Raw genomic sequence first — 17,474 nt, 5'->3', positions numbered from 1 at the left:
ATAAACGAGGATATTTAAATGTAACCACAATCCAGCAGGCTCTGCTGATGTTATATGATGTCTCTTCTCTGGGGTTTAAGATCTGTTTTTGCACATTTATTCTGAAAAGATGGCGGCTTTGAGAGAGGAATTAGGTGCTTCCTGTTTTGTTCTCAGTTACAGGAAATGAAACGCCAGGTTTAAACTGACAAAATGACGCTGAAACACCATCACCTTATCTAACTCTGAACACACAGCACTCAGACCGTTAAATGTTCTTCAGCATTTTAAAGCTTTTAATCATATTTTATAATAGAAAAATATTCTGAAAATAACAATTACAGTAACAGGGCGGTTTGCTGTAGCTCTGAGAGGCTCTGCTCCTGCAGTGAGGCTGCACACTAGGACAAAGTGCAAACTAAACCACAAAGGCAGATTCACAGTTGATGTTCACACTGCAGCAGCTGGAGGTCAGAGGTTATCGAGTGATGAGCTCACATCACTCTGAAGCTGCTGAAGCCAGAAAGCTGCGGTCTGAGTTTGTGCTTCTGTTTTTGTGCTCTCTGTTAAAAAAAAAAAAAAAAAAAAAAACACTTCCTCTTTCAACCTGAGAAATGATGGAGGAAGTGGAGGTGTGTGCTCACTGTAAACTGCAGCGCTCCTCCATTTTGTTTCTAGTTACAGTCAGAGACTCATTAGGAGCTGTGAGGGTTTAAATTCAGCTTCTTTGTTACACTCTGCTTAAAGTAACTATGCAGTACCATCATACAGGCACTTGTTCGTCAGCTTACAATATTTATGTCAGTGATGATGATGATGGATGTTGTCTTCAACATTATTGATGAATGTGTTCACAGACAGCACGGTGGAGCAGTGGTTAGCTCTGCTGCCTCACAGTTAGTATACCATCTGGAAGACCTGGGTTTGATTCCCCCTTGGCCCAGGCCCCTCCCCCTCTCTCACTGTGTGGAGTTTGCATGTTCTCCCCGTGTCTGCGTGGGTTTTCTCCCGGTACTCCTTACTGGGCTTAGGTTAATTGGAAACTCTAAATTGCCCATAGGCGTGAATGTGAGTGTGAAACAGGGTTATTATAGTTAACGAAAACGAACGAAATAACGAAAACTGAAATTGAAAAAACATTGTCGTTAACTGAAATAAATAAAAACTATAATTAAAAGGAAAAAACGATAACTAATTAAAACTGAATTGTGAGTTTACAAAACTAACTAAAACTAACTGAAATGATCGATAAACTGACTTTCATTTACTTGTTTTTTTTTTTTTTTTAAGCCTTGTGGATTGATATGAAATCATTGTTTCCGCTCTCCGAGTTTAAGCTGGGAGCGCCACAGGACAACTGTGTGAGTGCGCATGTGCGTGCGCATGTGCTGGTCCGCAAAGTAATGGCTGCGGTCTGCAGAGAAAGCGGCAGAGTCCCGTATGGAGGTTCTTTGAGTACAAACACCTGCACACGACCATAAGGTAATTAACACTCACAATCCAGCTACACAAGCATAAATGCGGACATGAGGTCGACAACTTCCGTAGGTTGTGTACAGAGGCCGCAAAGACCCTGCAGGTTTAATTAGCAGCATCTAACAAGCTAGCTCCAAAACAGAAGCAGCTTCAGGTGGTGAGAACATCAGGATGCAGCTGGATTTGAGCTTTGACTCCTTCAAAGAGTTTGTTTTTGTCAAACACCACATGTAGCTGTTATTAATCTGCTGCACTGATGCTGAAGTTTATTGTGGAGTTTATTGTAGAATTTATTGAGTTTGGGAGTTCATGTTTTTCTTTGTTTCTCCCTGATTATGCTCATGTGTGTCCTTAATATTACACACATTTAGCATGTCTTGTGAAAAGTTGGTTGTTGAATATATTTATTTAAATGGTATCTTTTTGTCATTACACAATAGTCACTTTTGCGCCTTGAATCTTGCACCTGATTAGTTATGAAAATACTAAAACTAATACTGAAACTAACTGAAACTAACTAAAACTAAGCATGAAACCAAAAATAAAAACTAATAAAAACGAGAAAAACCACTCTGAAAACTAATTAAAACTAACTGAATTAGAGAAAAAAAAGTAAAAACTAACTAAAACTAAACTATAATGTAAAATCCAAAACTATTATAACCCTGGTGTGAAAGGTCTCTGTGTTGGCCCTGCAACAGGCTGGCGACCAGGGTGTACCTTGCCTCTTGCCCTATGTCAGCTGGGAAAGGCTCCAGCCCCCCCATGACCCTGAACAGAATGAGCGGAAGAAGATGGATGGATGTTCACAGACTACAAAACTGTCACGGTGTCAGATTATCTTGTGTGACATCGAGTTTCATTCCCAAAGCGTAACACTGCATCATGTGGCTCAGTTCATACTCAGATTGATCCAACAGTTGATCTTTGGCTCCATTAGATTATAAAATTCAAATACATTCATAACTCAGGGACTTGATTCTTCTTTCCTCTCTGGATGGAGGCCTGCTGATGGTGAGGAGGACGAAGTGGTTATTCTTCAGGTAGAATAGGCTGGTTGTTAATTCTAATGTTAAAGTTCTTCAGCTTTCCCAAAAAAAAATGTCCTTCAAAGATGCTCAAGACCACTGCTGTTCCACTCTCTCACTGACAGCAGTGAGAGAGTGGAACAGCAGCAGGATCGCAGCTCAGCTGGAGGCTGATATGAACCATGACTCTGTTGTTGTTTATGTTTTCTGTAGATCAAAATACAACAGCAGCAGCAGCAGCAACAAGAAGCAGAGCAGGAACTGAGAGACCAGTGATCAGTCCACCAGATCCTCCTGGACCTGCAGGTAGAAACAGGTGTGAGGTGTCAGCTGTCAGGTAGGTGATGAGTGAAGAACAGAACAGAATCCATTTCCTCTTCAAACTGCTGTCAGACATTATCTACTGCACTCTGATCACATCACTCAGACCAGCTGCTTTCTACAAAGTCTCATCAACAACATCTTTAGAAACAAACATCAACAACCAGGAAGCAGCTTCACCTCTGATCACAGACACACTGAACTCTGCTCACTCACCTGGAGGAGCAACAACTCTCAGGTTGATGATGCTGATGGGCTCAGTATCATAAACAGCTCTCTTCCTGCGGTTTGTTCTTCTCTGTTTCAGGCGGCACTCGTATGTTCCAGTGTCATTAATCGTCACATTCTTCAGGATCAAAGACGCATCTCCATCCTTCATCTGTTTGTCCTGCAGATCCACCTGGTCCTTAAAGGATGGATGCTGGTTGGCTGAATCAAAGTGTCCATCTCTGTACAAAAGGACATATTCATCTCCCAGGTCAGCTCTGCTCCAGTCTACACCTAAGATGATGTTGTTCTTTGGAGCTCGACACGTCAGAGTGACGTTCTGTCCAGACTCAGCTGTGATGATTTTCTGCTCTGAAAGAGGAAACAACAAAGAGAGGTTAAAGGTCAAAGTGCAACTGTTCACTTACAGGCCACCAGTCAGTGAAACACACAATGGATGGTATTTTGGCACCTGTTGCTGACATATAAGCAAACATAAATATATCTACATTAATATTTGTAATAGATATGCTGCTGTGAAATAATAACAATAAAAACTATATGCAATATAAAACTAAAAAAACTGTATTGTTTGTTATAACTTTGACAAAAATTCAAAATAAAAAAATTCAAAGTCAAATAAAGAAATCGAGTACACCGTTGTCTTTGTTGTATGTAGAGGTCATATCCATGATGTCTGTTTGTGTGAAATATTACATTTTTCCATAAAGAAAAAAGCTGGTGGGTAAGTCATTTTCTAACCTCTTTAAATCACTAGTGGAGGCAGAGCCTTCAGCTTTCAGGCCCCTCTTCTGTGGAACCAGCTCCCAGCTTGGATTCAGGAGACAGACACCCTCTCTATTTTTAAGATTAGGCTTAAAACTTTCCTTTATGATCAAGCTTATAGTTAGGGCTGGATCAGGTGACCCTGAACCACCCCTTAGTTATGCTGCTATAGGCCTAGTCTGCTGGGGGGTTCCCATAATGCACTGTTTCTCATTCACCTTATTTACTTTGTTTATACTCCACTCTGCATTTAATCATTAATTGATATTAATCTCTGGCTCTCTTCCACAGCATGTCTTTTCTCTCCTCTCAGTCCCAACTGGTCACAGCAGATGACCCCCCCCTCCCTGAGCCTGGTTCTGCTGGAGGTTTCTTCCTGTTAAAAGGGAGTTTTTCCTTCCCACTGTCACCAAGTGCTGCTCATAGGGGGTCGTTTTGACTGTTGGGTTTTCTCTGTATTATTGTAGGATCTTTACCCACAATACAAAGCGCCTTGAGGCGACTGTTTGTTGTGATTTGGCGCTATATAAATAAAATTTTATTAAATTTCCATTGCTATCACATCACAGATAATAATAATTAGTGATAATATTAGTATATCAGTTTACCAGGTAGTTTGGTGAGCAAGCATGCAGTCATTGTAGAAAACATTCAGAAGCAGAGTTATGAGGAAGACTCCAGAGTTTAAAAGAAGGAAAATGTGTCCATTGAAGATTTAACTCCAGCTCACAGAAACACTAACCAGGTTTAAACCTCAGGGGTCGACGGATGCCCCAGTGTGCTCAAATGACATCACCGATTTGAGATGACATAGCATCTGGACGCTGCCACACATTTCAACGTGAGTCAAAAGTACCAGTTATTTATATATATATGCACAATATGTAGATATAAAATGTAAACCTACAGATTTTATACCTCCATGTTGGGATCTAGTTATTGTAGGCATTTATCATCACAGTAAACAACTTACCAACATTAGTAAATGTAAACACACATATGTAAATTATTAGACAGAGTTACATATGTGTTTTTGTGTCTATCACTTTCCCAAAATATATTGACAAATGCGTGAATGAGACATTAACTAAAAGAACTTTGTAGAAAGGGGCTTTAGGAAGTTCAGTCCATCTGCCAAATCCAATATGGCGGCCGTGCTGCTGTATCGTGAGCTCACACGCTCAATGTGGCGCCTATATTAATGAAAATAGCTGCATATAACTTTGTTGTGTGCTATATTTGTGCATACGTTTTTAAATTTTACAACTTATATTTGTATATTAACTTTGTTAAACATCTTTGTCACTTTCACAGTTAAACATATCTAACTTTCTCTCCTCAGATCTAATGTTGTTTTGTGACTTTCGGTCCAATGTGTTAAGGAAGTGCATCAGAGTGAAACATGAACTGTACAATCAAACACGCGAGGTTTTGCTGACCACCCTAAAAAAGGTGAACTCCAAAGATAAAATCAAAAGTAGTCAAAAACAGCCAGTTATACCACAGAGGAGGGGCTCCACTTAAACACAAGATTTTAATAAATGCATGAACTCACCCGCAGAAGCATGGTGCTGTGAACAAGTGATGACGGCCACACATATCCAGAAGCATAAACGAGAAGTTACAACAAACATTTCTGTTTCTTTGAGCTCAATTTATCTACGTCGTTGTTAAATTTCAGTAAACAAATAAATGGATAGACATAAAAAATAAACACTTTATATCAAAGTTTTCAATAAATCCAAAGAATGTGTCACTACTGAGAGAACAGAGTGACATATAACACTCTGTCTTGTGAACATCCGGCAGGAGGTGGAGCCTGCAGCCCACGGACAGTTCAAATAAAAAGAATGGCATAAACTAAATGTCTATTATGGTCTAGATGTGTCAAAATATTTGCTGGTCAGGCATTAAAAAAATATAATCCACAACAAAACAATTCAGCAGCTCTGTTAATGTTACACGATGTCTCTGATCTGAGTTTAAGGTCTGTTTTTGCACACTCAACCATCAGCTTTATTCTGATCACATGAGGACTGAAAGAGGAACAAAGTACTTCCTGTTCTGTGAACTGAGCTCAGTTGGCTCTTTCTCTCTCTCTCGTCAGCTGGAATGATGTGGGGCGCTGGCTCCAGTCCAGGATTAGTTACCACATTTGAGTACTTATTGAGTACTTATATTGTTAGTGCCTAATTTGTTCTTTTCTGATGTTCATACATAAAATTGTGAAGTGCAGTCTACACAGCTGATCAGAGCATGGAGGTGTGTGATGCAACATTGTGACTGTGATTACACCTACTTAGCTCATTAGTTACACTTTCATATTCTATTCTGAATAACGCCTTATGCTTATATCTCTGTCCCAGCTTTTGCTGAGTGCAAGTTCAGATATTTTTGTAATCATCATACTGCCCTCATACTGTAATACAGTGGTTCTCAAATAGTGGGGCGCGCCCCCTTTGGGGGGCGCGGTGCAATACCTGGGGGGGCGCGTGTGACCCTGGGGAACAGGCTTTTTTTGGGGGGGCCGTACTAGTATAAAGTGTAATTGCGCATCCACTACAGTAGGCGGCAGTGGCGCTGTCATTGTTACTTCTGTCACGTTTGCGACAGTGCAACATTTTACGACTTACAAGACAACAGGTTTGCCTTGGTTAGCAGTGTTGAGTCAACAGAAAGCTCCGACTGCGTTCTGCCTATAGCCTCCGTTATTCAACATAACAACCCCCAACATGAAAAAGTTTTTAACAGGGATGAAAAGAAAAGCGGAGAGAGACAAAGATAATGAGACAAAAGAAAGTCACCCGAAAGCTAAGACGAGGAAATACGACGAAGCGTATTTAGCGCTTGGCTTCACTGTCACTACAGTTGGAGAAGAGGAAAGACCGGTGTGTTTGCTGTGTCTAGTTGGTCAAACATGTTTACAGTTTAAACAAGGATTTATTTATTTTTAATTTCAGGCAATGATGCACTTAAAATCTTTTCTGTTGCAGACTTAAAACACGATTTAATAAAGTTATTCTTTGTAAGTTTGACCATATGTCTTTCTTTTTTTCTTTAATGTTAATAAGGATAAAATGTTATGCAGAGATGGATAGTCACAGTGGGGAGTGGGGGGCGCGAATAGTTTTCTTCTTCCTAGGGGGGGCGTAACAGAAAATAATTGAGAAGCACTGCTGTAATATAACTCTTATTTATGACTTTGAAGTTATCTTCTTTTACTTTAGGAGGAAGGAGAAGTGAGGTATACTTTCTCATTATCGCCTCAATCTCAGATTTATTCAGATTGAATCCTTTTAATGGGTTAAACTAAATTTTGTTTAACAGCATATTTCTGATAACTGCTATCATGAAAGTAAATTCCTGCCACGCAGAGCTGTCTGAGTCCAGGAGAAATCTCAGGGTGCACAATGTCTATGTGCAATGTTAAAATATTGTTAGTATTTTTATAGCAGTGCATCTTAAATTGAACTCAAATCTCATGCCGTAATAGATCACCTTTCTCATCCATAAGTTGAGCTATCACCCTTTGGATCCCCATTCATTCATGTATCCAAATGAACCAAGTGAGTTGTGTGGAGTAAAATTCTGTTTAGACTGATTTCCAATAGAGAAGCACCTGCTGATGGAAAGCTGAGAGTTAAAGTGGTAGTGAGCTGCAATCAAAGTCATAATTCAACAAAAGGTCTGTTCCACCACAAATCGTCACACAAAGAAGGAACAGAGAAACAAAAGACTAAACACAGAGACAGGACTGGGACTGAACATGGGAACTACGGAAAGGCAGTGCAAGCTGAGACAAAGTAAACAATAAACACAGTAATACAACACACCTACTCAACCTGAAGCACAAAGGAAAATTCAAAACCTATAATAACTTAGGAATCTATACCAAAAACAGTCTATGAAGCATCCATCCAATAATCAATTTTCTTCTGCTTATCTGGGGCTGGACCCAAGGCAGCAGTATAAGCAGAGAAACCCAGACCTCCCTTTCCAGCTCGTTCCAGATGACCCCAAGGTTGTTCCCAGACCAGCTGATATAATCTCTCCAGTGCACCCTGGGTCTGCCCTGGGGTCTCCCTCCGGTAGGACATGCCCAGAACACCTCACCCAAGAGGCGCTCAGAAGCATCCGAGTCAGATGTCCGAATCAACTGAACTGATTCCTTTCGAGCCAGTTGAGTTGGAGCAGCAGCTCTACTCTGAGCCCCTATCTCTGAGGGTGGGGAACCAACTAGGAGCAACCAGGAGCCTCCTCCATGAATCACCACCTTATCGTGGTGGAGGGGTTTGTGTCCCAGTGATCCTAGGAGCTATGTTGTCTGGGGGCTTGTCCCCCTGGTAGGGTCTCCCATTGCAAATTGGTCCCGGCTGAGGGGCCAGACAAAGAGTGATTCCAACAACCCCTAAGGATGAGTCACCAAGGGAACTGTTTATCCTACCTGGGACAGGGTTACCAGGGCCCTACCCTGGAGCCAAGCCTGGGGAGGGAGCTCGAGGAAGTTTGGTGGCCGGGCATTAGCCTGTGGTGCCCAACCAGGCAGCAGCCTGAACAGGAGACATGGAGCCCGCCCACCTATAGGCCCACCACCCGCAGGAAGGGACGGAGGGGTTGGGTGCAATGTGTGTCGGGTGGTGGCCAAGGGCGGATTCCCTGGTGGACTGATCCGCGGTTATCAATGGAATGTCACATTTCTGTATTTGACATCACCTCTACTTTCCCAGGCTGCCAAACTCAATGCTGACCTCATCTCTGCCAAGCCAATCATCTTTCTTCCAGCCTTTCTCGAGCCAATCAGCCTCCGCTCAGTGTGCTTTAAATACCAGTACTTACCTCTCATTCTCCCTTCCAGATTAATTCATGCAACCCCCTCCTCCCCTTCACCACCCAAGAGCTTCTTCCAAGCCTCCATCTCGATCTCCACCACCAGCAGTGTCTAGACTCTGGGGGGGTCCTGCCTCTCTACTGGTTTTCCCTTCAGCTTCACTGGGACGGTCATCAGAGTCTAATTGCCAAAGACCAATTTGTATTGTCAGTAAATCTTTTTCATTCTTTCTCCTTATTGAAATATTTGGAATTAATCTTCCTTTCAAAAATCCTGACTGTGTTTCACAGATTATGTTTGAGATGCTTTTCTTCAGTCTCACAGCTATAGCCCCTGACAGGATCTCATGATCAGTTTTTAGTAATGTGATTGGTTTTGCATTGTTTAAAACTATTTCATCTTTACCACATTTAGGAATCAGTGTAATTAACCATTACTTCATATGTGGCATTAGTTCATTCTTCTCTTTAAATTCATTTTAAGCGTCTAATAATGTTTTTAAAGCTTTCCAGAAGTGACAGAAATTAGCAGCTGGTCCAAAACACTGCAGCATGGTTATTAACTGGCACTCGTAAGCGAGACCATATATCCCACATATCAGCATCCCTACACTAGCTGCCAGTTTTCGTATTGTCTTCAATGTTTTATTACTTGTTTTAAGGCATTGCATGGGTTAGCCCCTTCTTACTGCTTTGATCTTTTAAGTTTGCACATTCCCACTAAATCACTGAGGTCTGCTGAGGTTCAGGTTTGAAGCACAAGGAGATCGGGCCTTTGCAGCTGTTGCTCCGAAACTGTGAAACAAACTGCAGCTTCACATCTGGACCACTTTTAAAACTGGTTTGAAAACTCATTTTGGTGGTTTAGTTTGAGTTTAGCTGGTTTACTCACCTTTGAGGCACTCATTTCAACAATTTCAAGTGCAAATTTCAATGAATACACTTTAAATTCTCTGACAAGCTTAACAAGCTCCTAATTCCTGTGTCTGATTAAGTCAACATCTTGAGCCGGCCCCCTGCATTACACACTTTCTTTCTAAGCCTACATGCTTTCTATTTTTCCCAAGGACTGGAGCAGCCAGGACTCAAACTACCAAACTTCCAATTTGTACGTGATCTCCTCTACCTCCTGAGCTACAGCCACCCCATGTTTCTCTTCAATCCAAGGTTCCAGCACCCTGCCATGGGTGAAGATCACACAATAATTACATATAAAACTCAACAAGGTTTCCTCTGTAATTGAGGGAGACAGGGCAAAAGACTTGCTGTGGAAGAGAGACACAGAGATTAATGACTACTGATTAAATGCAATGTGGTATATAAACAGAGAGAAAAGAGGTGAGTGAAAAAGAAACAGTGCATCATGGGAACCCTCAGCAACATAGGCCTGTTGCAGCATAACTAAGGGAGGGTTCAGGGTCACCTGATCGAGTCCTAACTATAAACTTGATCAATAAGGAAAGTTTTAAGCCTAATCTCCCTTGGTGCACTTGGTGCCTAATTTTTTGTAATCAATATTTTGTAATAATTTATATTTTTATATCGTCATAAGTTAGTTTTAAACCACTGTCTTACAACAAGTAGAGGGGAAAAAGAATGACCTCCCCCCACCCACAGACACAGGAAGAGGGTGGGCTGTCTTTACTGTCTCAAGGAAATTATGAAAAAGTCCCATCACTGAAGAGTGAGCACAATGAAGGAACCATCTCTGCAATTTCTGCTCCGTAAGTACAAATTTTCTCTTTAAACGTAGCCTCTCATCCAGGGTCCACACTGTGTGGCCTTCCGCAGTCCTCTGCCTCTTCATCGCTCCTGCTCTGGTATCAAACCTGTTCAGATCAGCTGCTCTGCTCTGGATTTGACTGTCCGCACTACAGACTGTGCTCAGTCCAGCTGCGCCGCTGCAGCTCGCCAGCTGTTCTGCAGAGCAGCAACCTGCCATGTCTCCACGGACACGATCGCGCGATCCACGATCCGTTCAGCCCTGCATTAATTAGTCATCCTTTATCCACAGCTGTAGTCCTCTGTGTATTTATTTATCAAACACGTCTAGCTAACTTTGGTTCATGTTATAGCAGCCTTCAAATTAAAATGGGTGTAAACAATAAGGTTTTTGTTTGTTTGTTTTTTGCATCTTGGTATGCCGCAATACTTGTTTTACTTAAAGTGTATAAGTGTGGCCACGCAACGCGAGGGGCACCGAGCCGGCGGAGCGGGCGCACAGACGCCCACCTGACCGACACTGACTTTAAAAAGAAGCAAATAACGCTGCACATCAGTGAGCGGCCCAACACAGAGACGAGATATTCGCTAAGCGGAATTAAAAGAAAAAAGAAAAGAAACCCCCGATGGTTTTGCACATCAAATGCACGTCAAACTACACTTCAACCAAAAGGAGCAATACACACGCGAAACGTGTTAAACCACCGCTAAAACCCGCAGCGGGAAAAGCGCTCCAGCAAGCTTACACTGTCAAACACAAACAGCAAAGTTAAGCTCAATAAATTAATCACGCTACCCAAAGTCTGCACAGACCAGCAGTAGGTAAATAAAAACATAAGAATAACACCACAGGAAGGTCTCCAGCATTAAGCTGACAGGTTAAAGCATTTAAAAACAAATACTCATGAATAATCAGAAACATAATGGCTTTAGCTTAACCAGCAAAAACTGACAACTGACAATGTAAGCTCAAAGGCAGGGTCTATAATTTGCCATAACTGACTGGGTCCTACAGGTAACCTGGCTACAAATGGTTGTGGTAAATGATGGATGTTAGAATGACAGCCAGCTGTTACACGTGTAGTTCTCCTAACACTAAAACTTGGGGTTGGTGAAGCGAGGATATTAGAATCTTCCTCCTGACTGCTGGGTTGAAGGCTTACACTATCAATTTTATTTATATAGCACCAAATCACAACAACAGTCACCTCCAGGCACTTTGTATTGTTGTCATGTGTGCTGTGCTGTGCATATATGCAGTGCTGGCCGATAGGAAGAAATAAAATCCTGGGATTTTTCCCTCCTGGATCCCTGCTCTTTGTTGCAGGTAGTTTTTCAGGGTCAAACATGCTTGTCCCTGAAGTTTTTCCACTTCTTAGCACGTTCTCTCACATTTGCTACAACAGTTTCTCTCTCCAAGACTTTGCTGACATTTGTGAGCCATTAAATTGATGCTTGATATTGATTATTTGTTCTTGTAGTGAGGTGACTGTTATTCTGTCACTGATAAACTTCAAAACTGAAGTGAAAAAAGTAGCCAGAAATGCGCAGGAGGGATCCATGGTACCGAACAGGCCAATCACGGTAGTCGGAGGCTGTGCAGACCAAACGTGTAGTTACATTTTGAGAGAGGTGCATGTCAGGTGATGGCATGGGGTTTCAGAGGGGTTTGGAGTTATGACGTAGTTACAGCACAGATTTCCTGCTGAAGTATTAATCCCCAGTAACGGTATTTGGATTTTTTTTTTTTTTTTTTGGATTTTGGGTCACTTTTGAAAAAGACATCAAATTTCAGGCTAAAAGAAAAACATTTAGGGTGTTTGTACCACTGTCGAATTTTAAAATAGGTCTGTTTTATTTTTATTAGCCCCTGATATAAAAAAAAATGTAGACTTCAAAGAGGATGCAGTTTTTGTCTGTCAAAGAACTGACTATAAATGTAATTTCTTGTAGTTCTGACATCACTGCTGTGCTGCTCAACAAACCAAGCTCGTCTGACTGTGAGTCCCAGCAGATCTCAGTTCTTTAAAGATGAGTTTGTGTCTCTGAGCTGTGAGGAGGACGACAGCTCTGCTGGATGGACTCTGAGGAGAAACACAAGAAAACAACAGAGGACTCAGTGTGGAGATGGATGGGGAAAACAAACTGGTTCTTCCTGTAACATCACTGGCATCCTCAAATGGGACAGTGGAGTTTACTGGTGTGAGTCCAGAGAGGGTGCCATCAGTAACATGGTTAACCTCACAGTCTCTGGTAAGCTGAGTGTGTGGAGTTAGTGTTGATGAAGCTGTGTGTAAATGGATGAAATGCTGTAGTTTGTCTCTGTGTTGAGGTGGATCAGTGATCCTGCAGAGTCCTGTCCTCCCTGTGATGGAGGGAGATGACGTCACTCTGCTCTGTCAAACAAAGACCACTCCCTCCAACCTCCCAGCTGCTTTCTATAAAGATGGCTCCCTCATCAGGAAGCAGCCTACAGGTCACATGACCATCCAGCATGTTAACAGGTCTGATGAAGGCCTCTACAAGTGTGACATCAGCGGTCATGGAGAGTCTCCATCCAGCTGGATCACTGTCACAGGTGACACACTCACCTGTCTGTGTTTCTGCAGGTTTCAACATTCACAATGTGACCAGAACTTAATGACTGTGTTTGCTTTATTTTAGAGAGACACACCACCACACCTCCACCTCCCTCTGCTTCAACCTCCATCATCTCTTCTTCATTAGCTCCTTTTTATGTCCTTCCTCTGTTGATCGCTGTTGGTGTTGTGGTTCTCCTGGTGTTACTGGCGTTGTTGGTTCTGCTGAGACACGTTTTAAGGAAACCTGAAGGTGAGACTCAGAATTATTACTTTAGAAATGTATCATATTATTTATGTTCAATAGTTTTTTATGAATTAAGTCTTTATTAAGATTATTGCAAGAACTTATACTGTTGTTCATTTATGGGATCAAATACAGGAACGTCAAAATATTGCATCACCAAGAGGTAATGTTATGTGTGGTGTGTTAGATGCACACATTATACATAGATGTTAGTTTAAAATGTCATTAAAGGTTACGACTTGCTTTAAGATTAAAGGTCTTCATGCAAACAAACATTTTTGATTACATTCGGTGCCAATTTATTAAATATTTGTGTATTGTGTAATTGGTGTCAGTTAAAAGTCTCAGCTGTACTCAGACCATTGGTCACTGCTGTCATGTGATCATAACTGAAGAAGCCAATGCTGTGCTATCTTATCAGCTAATGCTTGCTAGCTTGGCTAGCAAGCTCTATTCATAGATTGTAAGAGGGCCAACACACAGACACAGACAACTGCTAATTATTGCTAACATCCAAATTCCTAGAAATTCACTCACCAAAACTGGAGTTCAGACTTCATGGATGGTTTGTTTGTGCAATAAACCACACAGCAGCCATAGTACTGGTCAGATATGTGCATTAACAGGTGCCAGGTGGCTCCAACAGCACAAACAGGGACCAGAGGTCCAGTTCAGGGACTCCAATTAGCTGAGATGAAGCCTAGCAGACATGTAGCAGCTACAGCTACTCTGAAACCTGGCAGCTATTTTGAAAAATGGAATTAGCTACAGAGGCCCAAACTTCTTTTTTGCATCAGGTTGTACAAATCTATGGGGACTGACTCCCTTTTGGAGCTGTCGTCAAGTGGAAGTGCAGCTCTCACACCTCCCATCTAAAAACAGCACAAAATATTATTAGTATGTTATTACAATGTATTCTAAAATGAAGTGATAAGCAGTGAAGTGCAGGTGAAATTGGAGTGGTATGTCTCTGATCAGTGACGTGCAGTGCAGTTAGTGACCGGTGAGGCAGTGACTCGTCTGGAGTCGGATGTTCACATATATGAACCCAAAATAGAAGCTTATTTTTCTATTTTAATTATGCTAATGATTAATTGTGCTGTAATCAACTCCATACTGTTCAACAATGATGGCAATAAAAACAAAATGTTTAATGTAAGGTCAAATTATATATATATATATATATATATATATATATATATATATATATATATATATATATATATATATATATATATATTTTTTTTTTTTTTTTTTTTTTTTTTTTTTTTTTTTCTGGGGGGGTCTCTATATAAATTTAAAAAAATTATTATTTTGCCTTTATTTAAAAATGAAGTCCATGTGTGTATCCTTCTCAGAACTGCTGCAGCACTGCCCCCTATCGGTGCAACACAGTACTGTCTGCCTCACCCAATCCGCTTCTCTACCAATGGGGGTTCCAGTGCCGGTGCCAGTTTTTGAACCATTCAGTGGTTTTTCCACTGCAAATGTACTCGGTGCTCGGCCGAAAAACAGGTTCAACTCTGGCCCCGCAGACTAGCTGGTCTCGAACCAAGAATGCGTGTTGAAAGCGGCAGAAGGGCGTGACTGTGCCGTCTCAACATCAAGTTTTCTACCATATTAAATGTGTATTACATGAGAAAAGCAAAGCGATTTTCACGGCTGTGAATTAGGTTGCGCTCTAAGGCTGAACTTGCTGCTTTGTATCAGTTCATATTACAGATAAAAGGACACAAAGTGCGTACTTGTCTTCTTGCTCTAATCGCTGTCTGTGTTTCCCTCTGTGCTGCACACAGATGCTGCAGTAGTTTGGTTTGGACCGTAAATCGTATTTGCAGCACAGAAAGGGGAGCGTGTTCTCCCACGTTTGCGCTCTTCGACTTCTGTGTCCAGATGAGGACCCGCCCACACTCATATGTAAAGGAGCAGTTCGCAAGCACGGTGGAAATGTACCTGTGTACAAGTGCTGGTCATAAAATTAGAGTATCCTGAAAAACTTGATTTATTTCAGTAATTCCATTCAAAAAGTGAAACTTGTATATTATATTCATTCATTACACACAGACTGATATATTTCAAATGTTTATTTCTTTTAATTTTGATGATTATAACTGACCACTAATGAAACCCCCAAATTCAGTATCTCAGAAAATTTCAATATTGTGAAAAGATTCAATATTGAAGACACCTGCTGCCACACTGTAATCAGCTAATAAACTCCAAACACCTGCAAAGGCCTTTAAATGGTGATGACCAGCACCTGTATATTCACTGTGCATTTATGACCGATCACAAAGAATAAACACGTCACACACATTCATTCAGTATATTAGACAGACTGTGGAACATCAGCATGTGTAGCTCATGTGTAATCAAACATGTATATTGGCAACATAAAGAAAGACAGCAATGGGCATGTGCTAACCACCTGCTTCATTTATTGTATGTGACACAGCGCCACCAGAGGTGAGCCACTGCACTGCACTGACTCACCCCGCATTTCTTCATATGTTTGAACAGGCGATGAGTAAATTCCGTTAAAGTGTTGAAATAATTCAGAAAACAGTTTTATAGAATAGTCAAAAGGTGAAATGTTTTTTCTCATTGTTAATATTTTACTTGTTATGATGACAGGGGAGGCACTGCTCACCTTCCTGCCCTGACTGCACGCCACTGTCTCTGGTACAGCTCCCAGTTAAAGGGTGTGGGCAGTGTTTTAAGATGCTGTTTTATTCTCTGCAGTGAATTCTTCTGAGAAATAATAACTTTTATTAATAACTTTTAATACACATCCTGTATACTGACTAGGGATGCGCCGATCCGATATTCAGTATCGGTATCGGTCCGATACTGGCCTAAATTACTGGATCGGATATCTGAAAGAAATAAAAAATGTAATCCGATACATTAAATAAGGTTTCGCTCACATTAGCTGCGTTACAGTGCTCCGTCGTCTTCTTCTTCTTGTGGGTTTGCGGTTGACCAAACCAGCTTAGAGCTGCATTACCACCACCTACTGGAGTGGAGTAGGGGATCAGGAGTTAAAAAAAAGCCTCCGCAGATTCTATAAAGTTCTCCGTCGCTGCGACGGATTCCCTTGGACACTGAGCGATCATCGCTGACATGTTTTTCCGCCTCCACCGCCCTCTGTGTATTTGTGTGTTGTGCTGGCTGTGCTGAGAATCAGCTGTTATTTTTTTCTCTACTTCAGGTCCAGGACATACTGCTAGCGAGCGCAGCTATTAGCACTGGTGACTGTCCGGTACCGGAAGGACCTCTTCTCCATCAAAATATTTTTAATACTTTAATCCCTGATTTGTGACTAAATATAGACCTGCAGTAGAAACGTATTTAGGAGAATGCTTGTGAATGTAAAGCATTACAAGATTGCGCTCACGCAGCCCCCATTTTTTCAACATAAACACTGATGATGCAACAGCAGCAGTCAGCTGATTTATGTGCAGTCTGCACAAGAGGAAAGAGGCGGAGCCGGTGAGCTCAGATGGAGCAGAAGGAAATGTTTTTCTAGTGTCCAAATGAAGCTTTTTCATCCCTGTAACCTCCATTAAACCTTTACTGGGAAACAGCTGGAGGTCCTTCATCAACCACCTGATCAGTAAGTGAAGAAAAGACAGTTTTGTAGCTGCTCCATCCACCCTGTTTGTTTCACACAGGGAAAAACTGCAGTACAGAAGTTAAAATATGCAGATGAACTGTTAATATGAAAAAAGTATTTATTATCCAGTTACTTGGGTAATCAATATAAATAGAATACACAATTGCTAAAATAATCGATAGTTGCAGCCCTAATGAAATTTGCAACATGCCATAAGAATCACCTTCTCACACAGAATCAGAATCAGAAGGTTTTTATTGCCATATGGGTGAACAGGTTCACAGCATTAGGAAATTGCTGTGGTACTTCGTGCTTACAGAAAAAAACAAATAAGTATAAAAACTATAAGACAATATACAAGTATACAAATTGCAAATATACAGAGATATTAGAGCTATAACTATAACACAATATTACAAAATTACAAAATATACAGTGCAGAGACTAATTAAAAGATAAAAGAATGTAAACTATGTTCCACTAATATGTACATCAGTGCAGTCAGACAGGTGCATAGACATAGGGTCATCAGCGTTTGTGGAGGGTGGTGGTAACAGTCTTAGGGTAATTGTTCATGAGTCCAACAGCAGAGGGGAAGAAACTGTTCTTATGGCGGGAGGTTCTGGTCCGTATGGACCGTAGCCTCCTGCCTGAGGGGAGAGGGTCAAAAAGTCTGTGCCCAGGGT

The 17,474-nt window shown here is 41.3% G+C and overlaps 1 protein-coding gene and 1 long non-coding RNA gene across 2 annotated transcripts; one reads left to right on the top strand and one right to left on the bottom strand.

The window, feature by feature from the left end:
• Positions 1–956: 956 nt before the first annotated feature.
• On the bottom strand, positions 957–5,566 carry LOC115777448 (coxsackievirus and adenovirus receptor homolog). The gene is made up of 4 exons (XM_030725357.1): positions 5,353–5,566; positions 3,021–3,383; positions 2,686–2,783; positions 957–979 (listed from the first exon to the last, which is right to left on the bottom strand). The coding sequence occupies exons 1-3, from the start codon at positions 5,429–5,431 to the stop codon at positions 2,698–2,700; spliced, it is 528 nt and encodes a 175-aa protein (XP_030581217.1). The 5' UTR covers positions 5,432–5,566; the 3' UTR covers positions 957–979; positions 2,686–2,697.
• LOC115777450 (uncharacterized) lies at positions 1,411–3,234 on the top strand. The gene is made up of 3 exons (XR_004019626.1): positions 1,411–1,461; positions 2,697–2,820; positions 3,112–3,234. It is a non-coding gene; the product is annotated as an uncharacterized LOC115777450 (long non-coding RNA).
• Positions 5,567–17,474: the final 11,908 nt, after the last annotated feature.

Source organism: Archocentrus centrarchus, unplaced genomic scaffold (assembly GCF_007364275.1).
Source record: "Archocentrus centrarchus isolate MPI-CPG fArcCen1 unplaced genomic scaffold, fArcCen1 scaffold_53_ctg1, whole genome shotgun sequence".
In the NCBI taxonomy this organism is placed as follows: Eukaryota; Metazoa; Chordata; class Actinopteri; order Cichliformes; family Cichlidae; genus Archocentrus; species Archocentrus centrarchus.
The sequence above is the reverse complement of the archived record's forward strand: the minus strand, read 5'-3'. Positions and strand labels throughout refer to the sequence as shown.

Bases quoted from the DNA above. Each gene is read 5' to 3' on its own strand.
- LOC115777448 (XM_030725357.1), bottom strand. From the start codon at position 5,431: ATGTTTGTTGTAACTTCTCGTTTATGCTTCTGGATATGTGTGGCCGTC. The intron at 3,384-5,352 runs GTGAGTTCATGC...TTCCTCTTTCAG, and splicing joins ACAGCACCATGCTTCTGCGG to AGCAGAAAATCATCACAGCT. The intron at 2,784-3,020 runs GTGAGTGAGCAG...TTCTACCTGCAG, and splicing joins GAGAGTTGTTGCTCCTCCAG to GTCCAGGAGGATCTGGTGGA.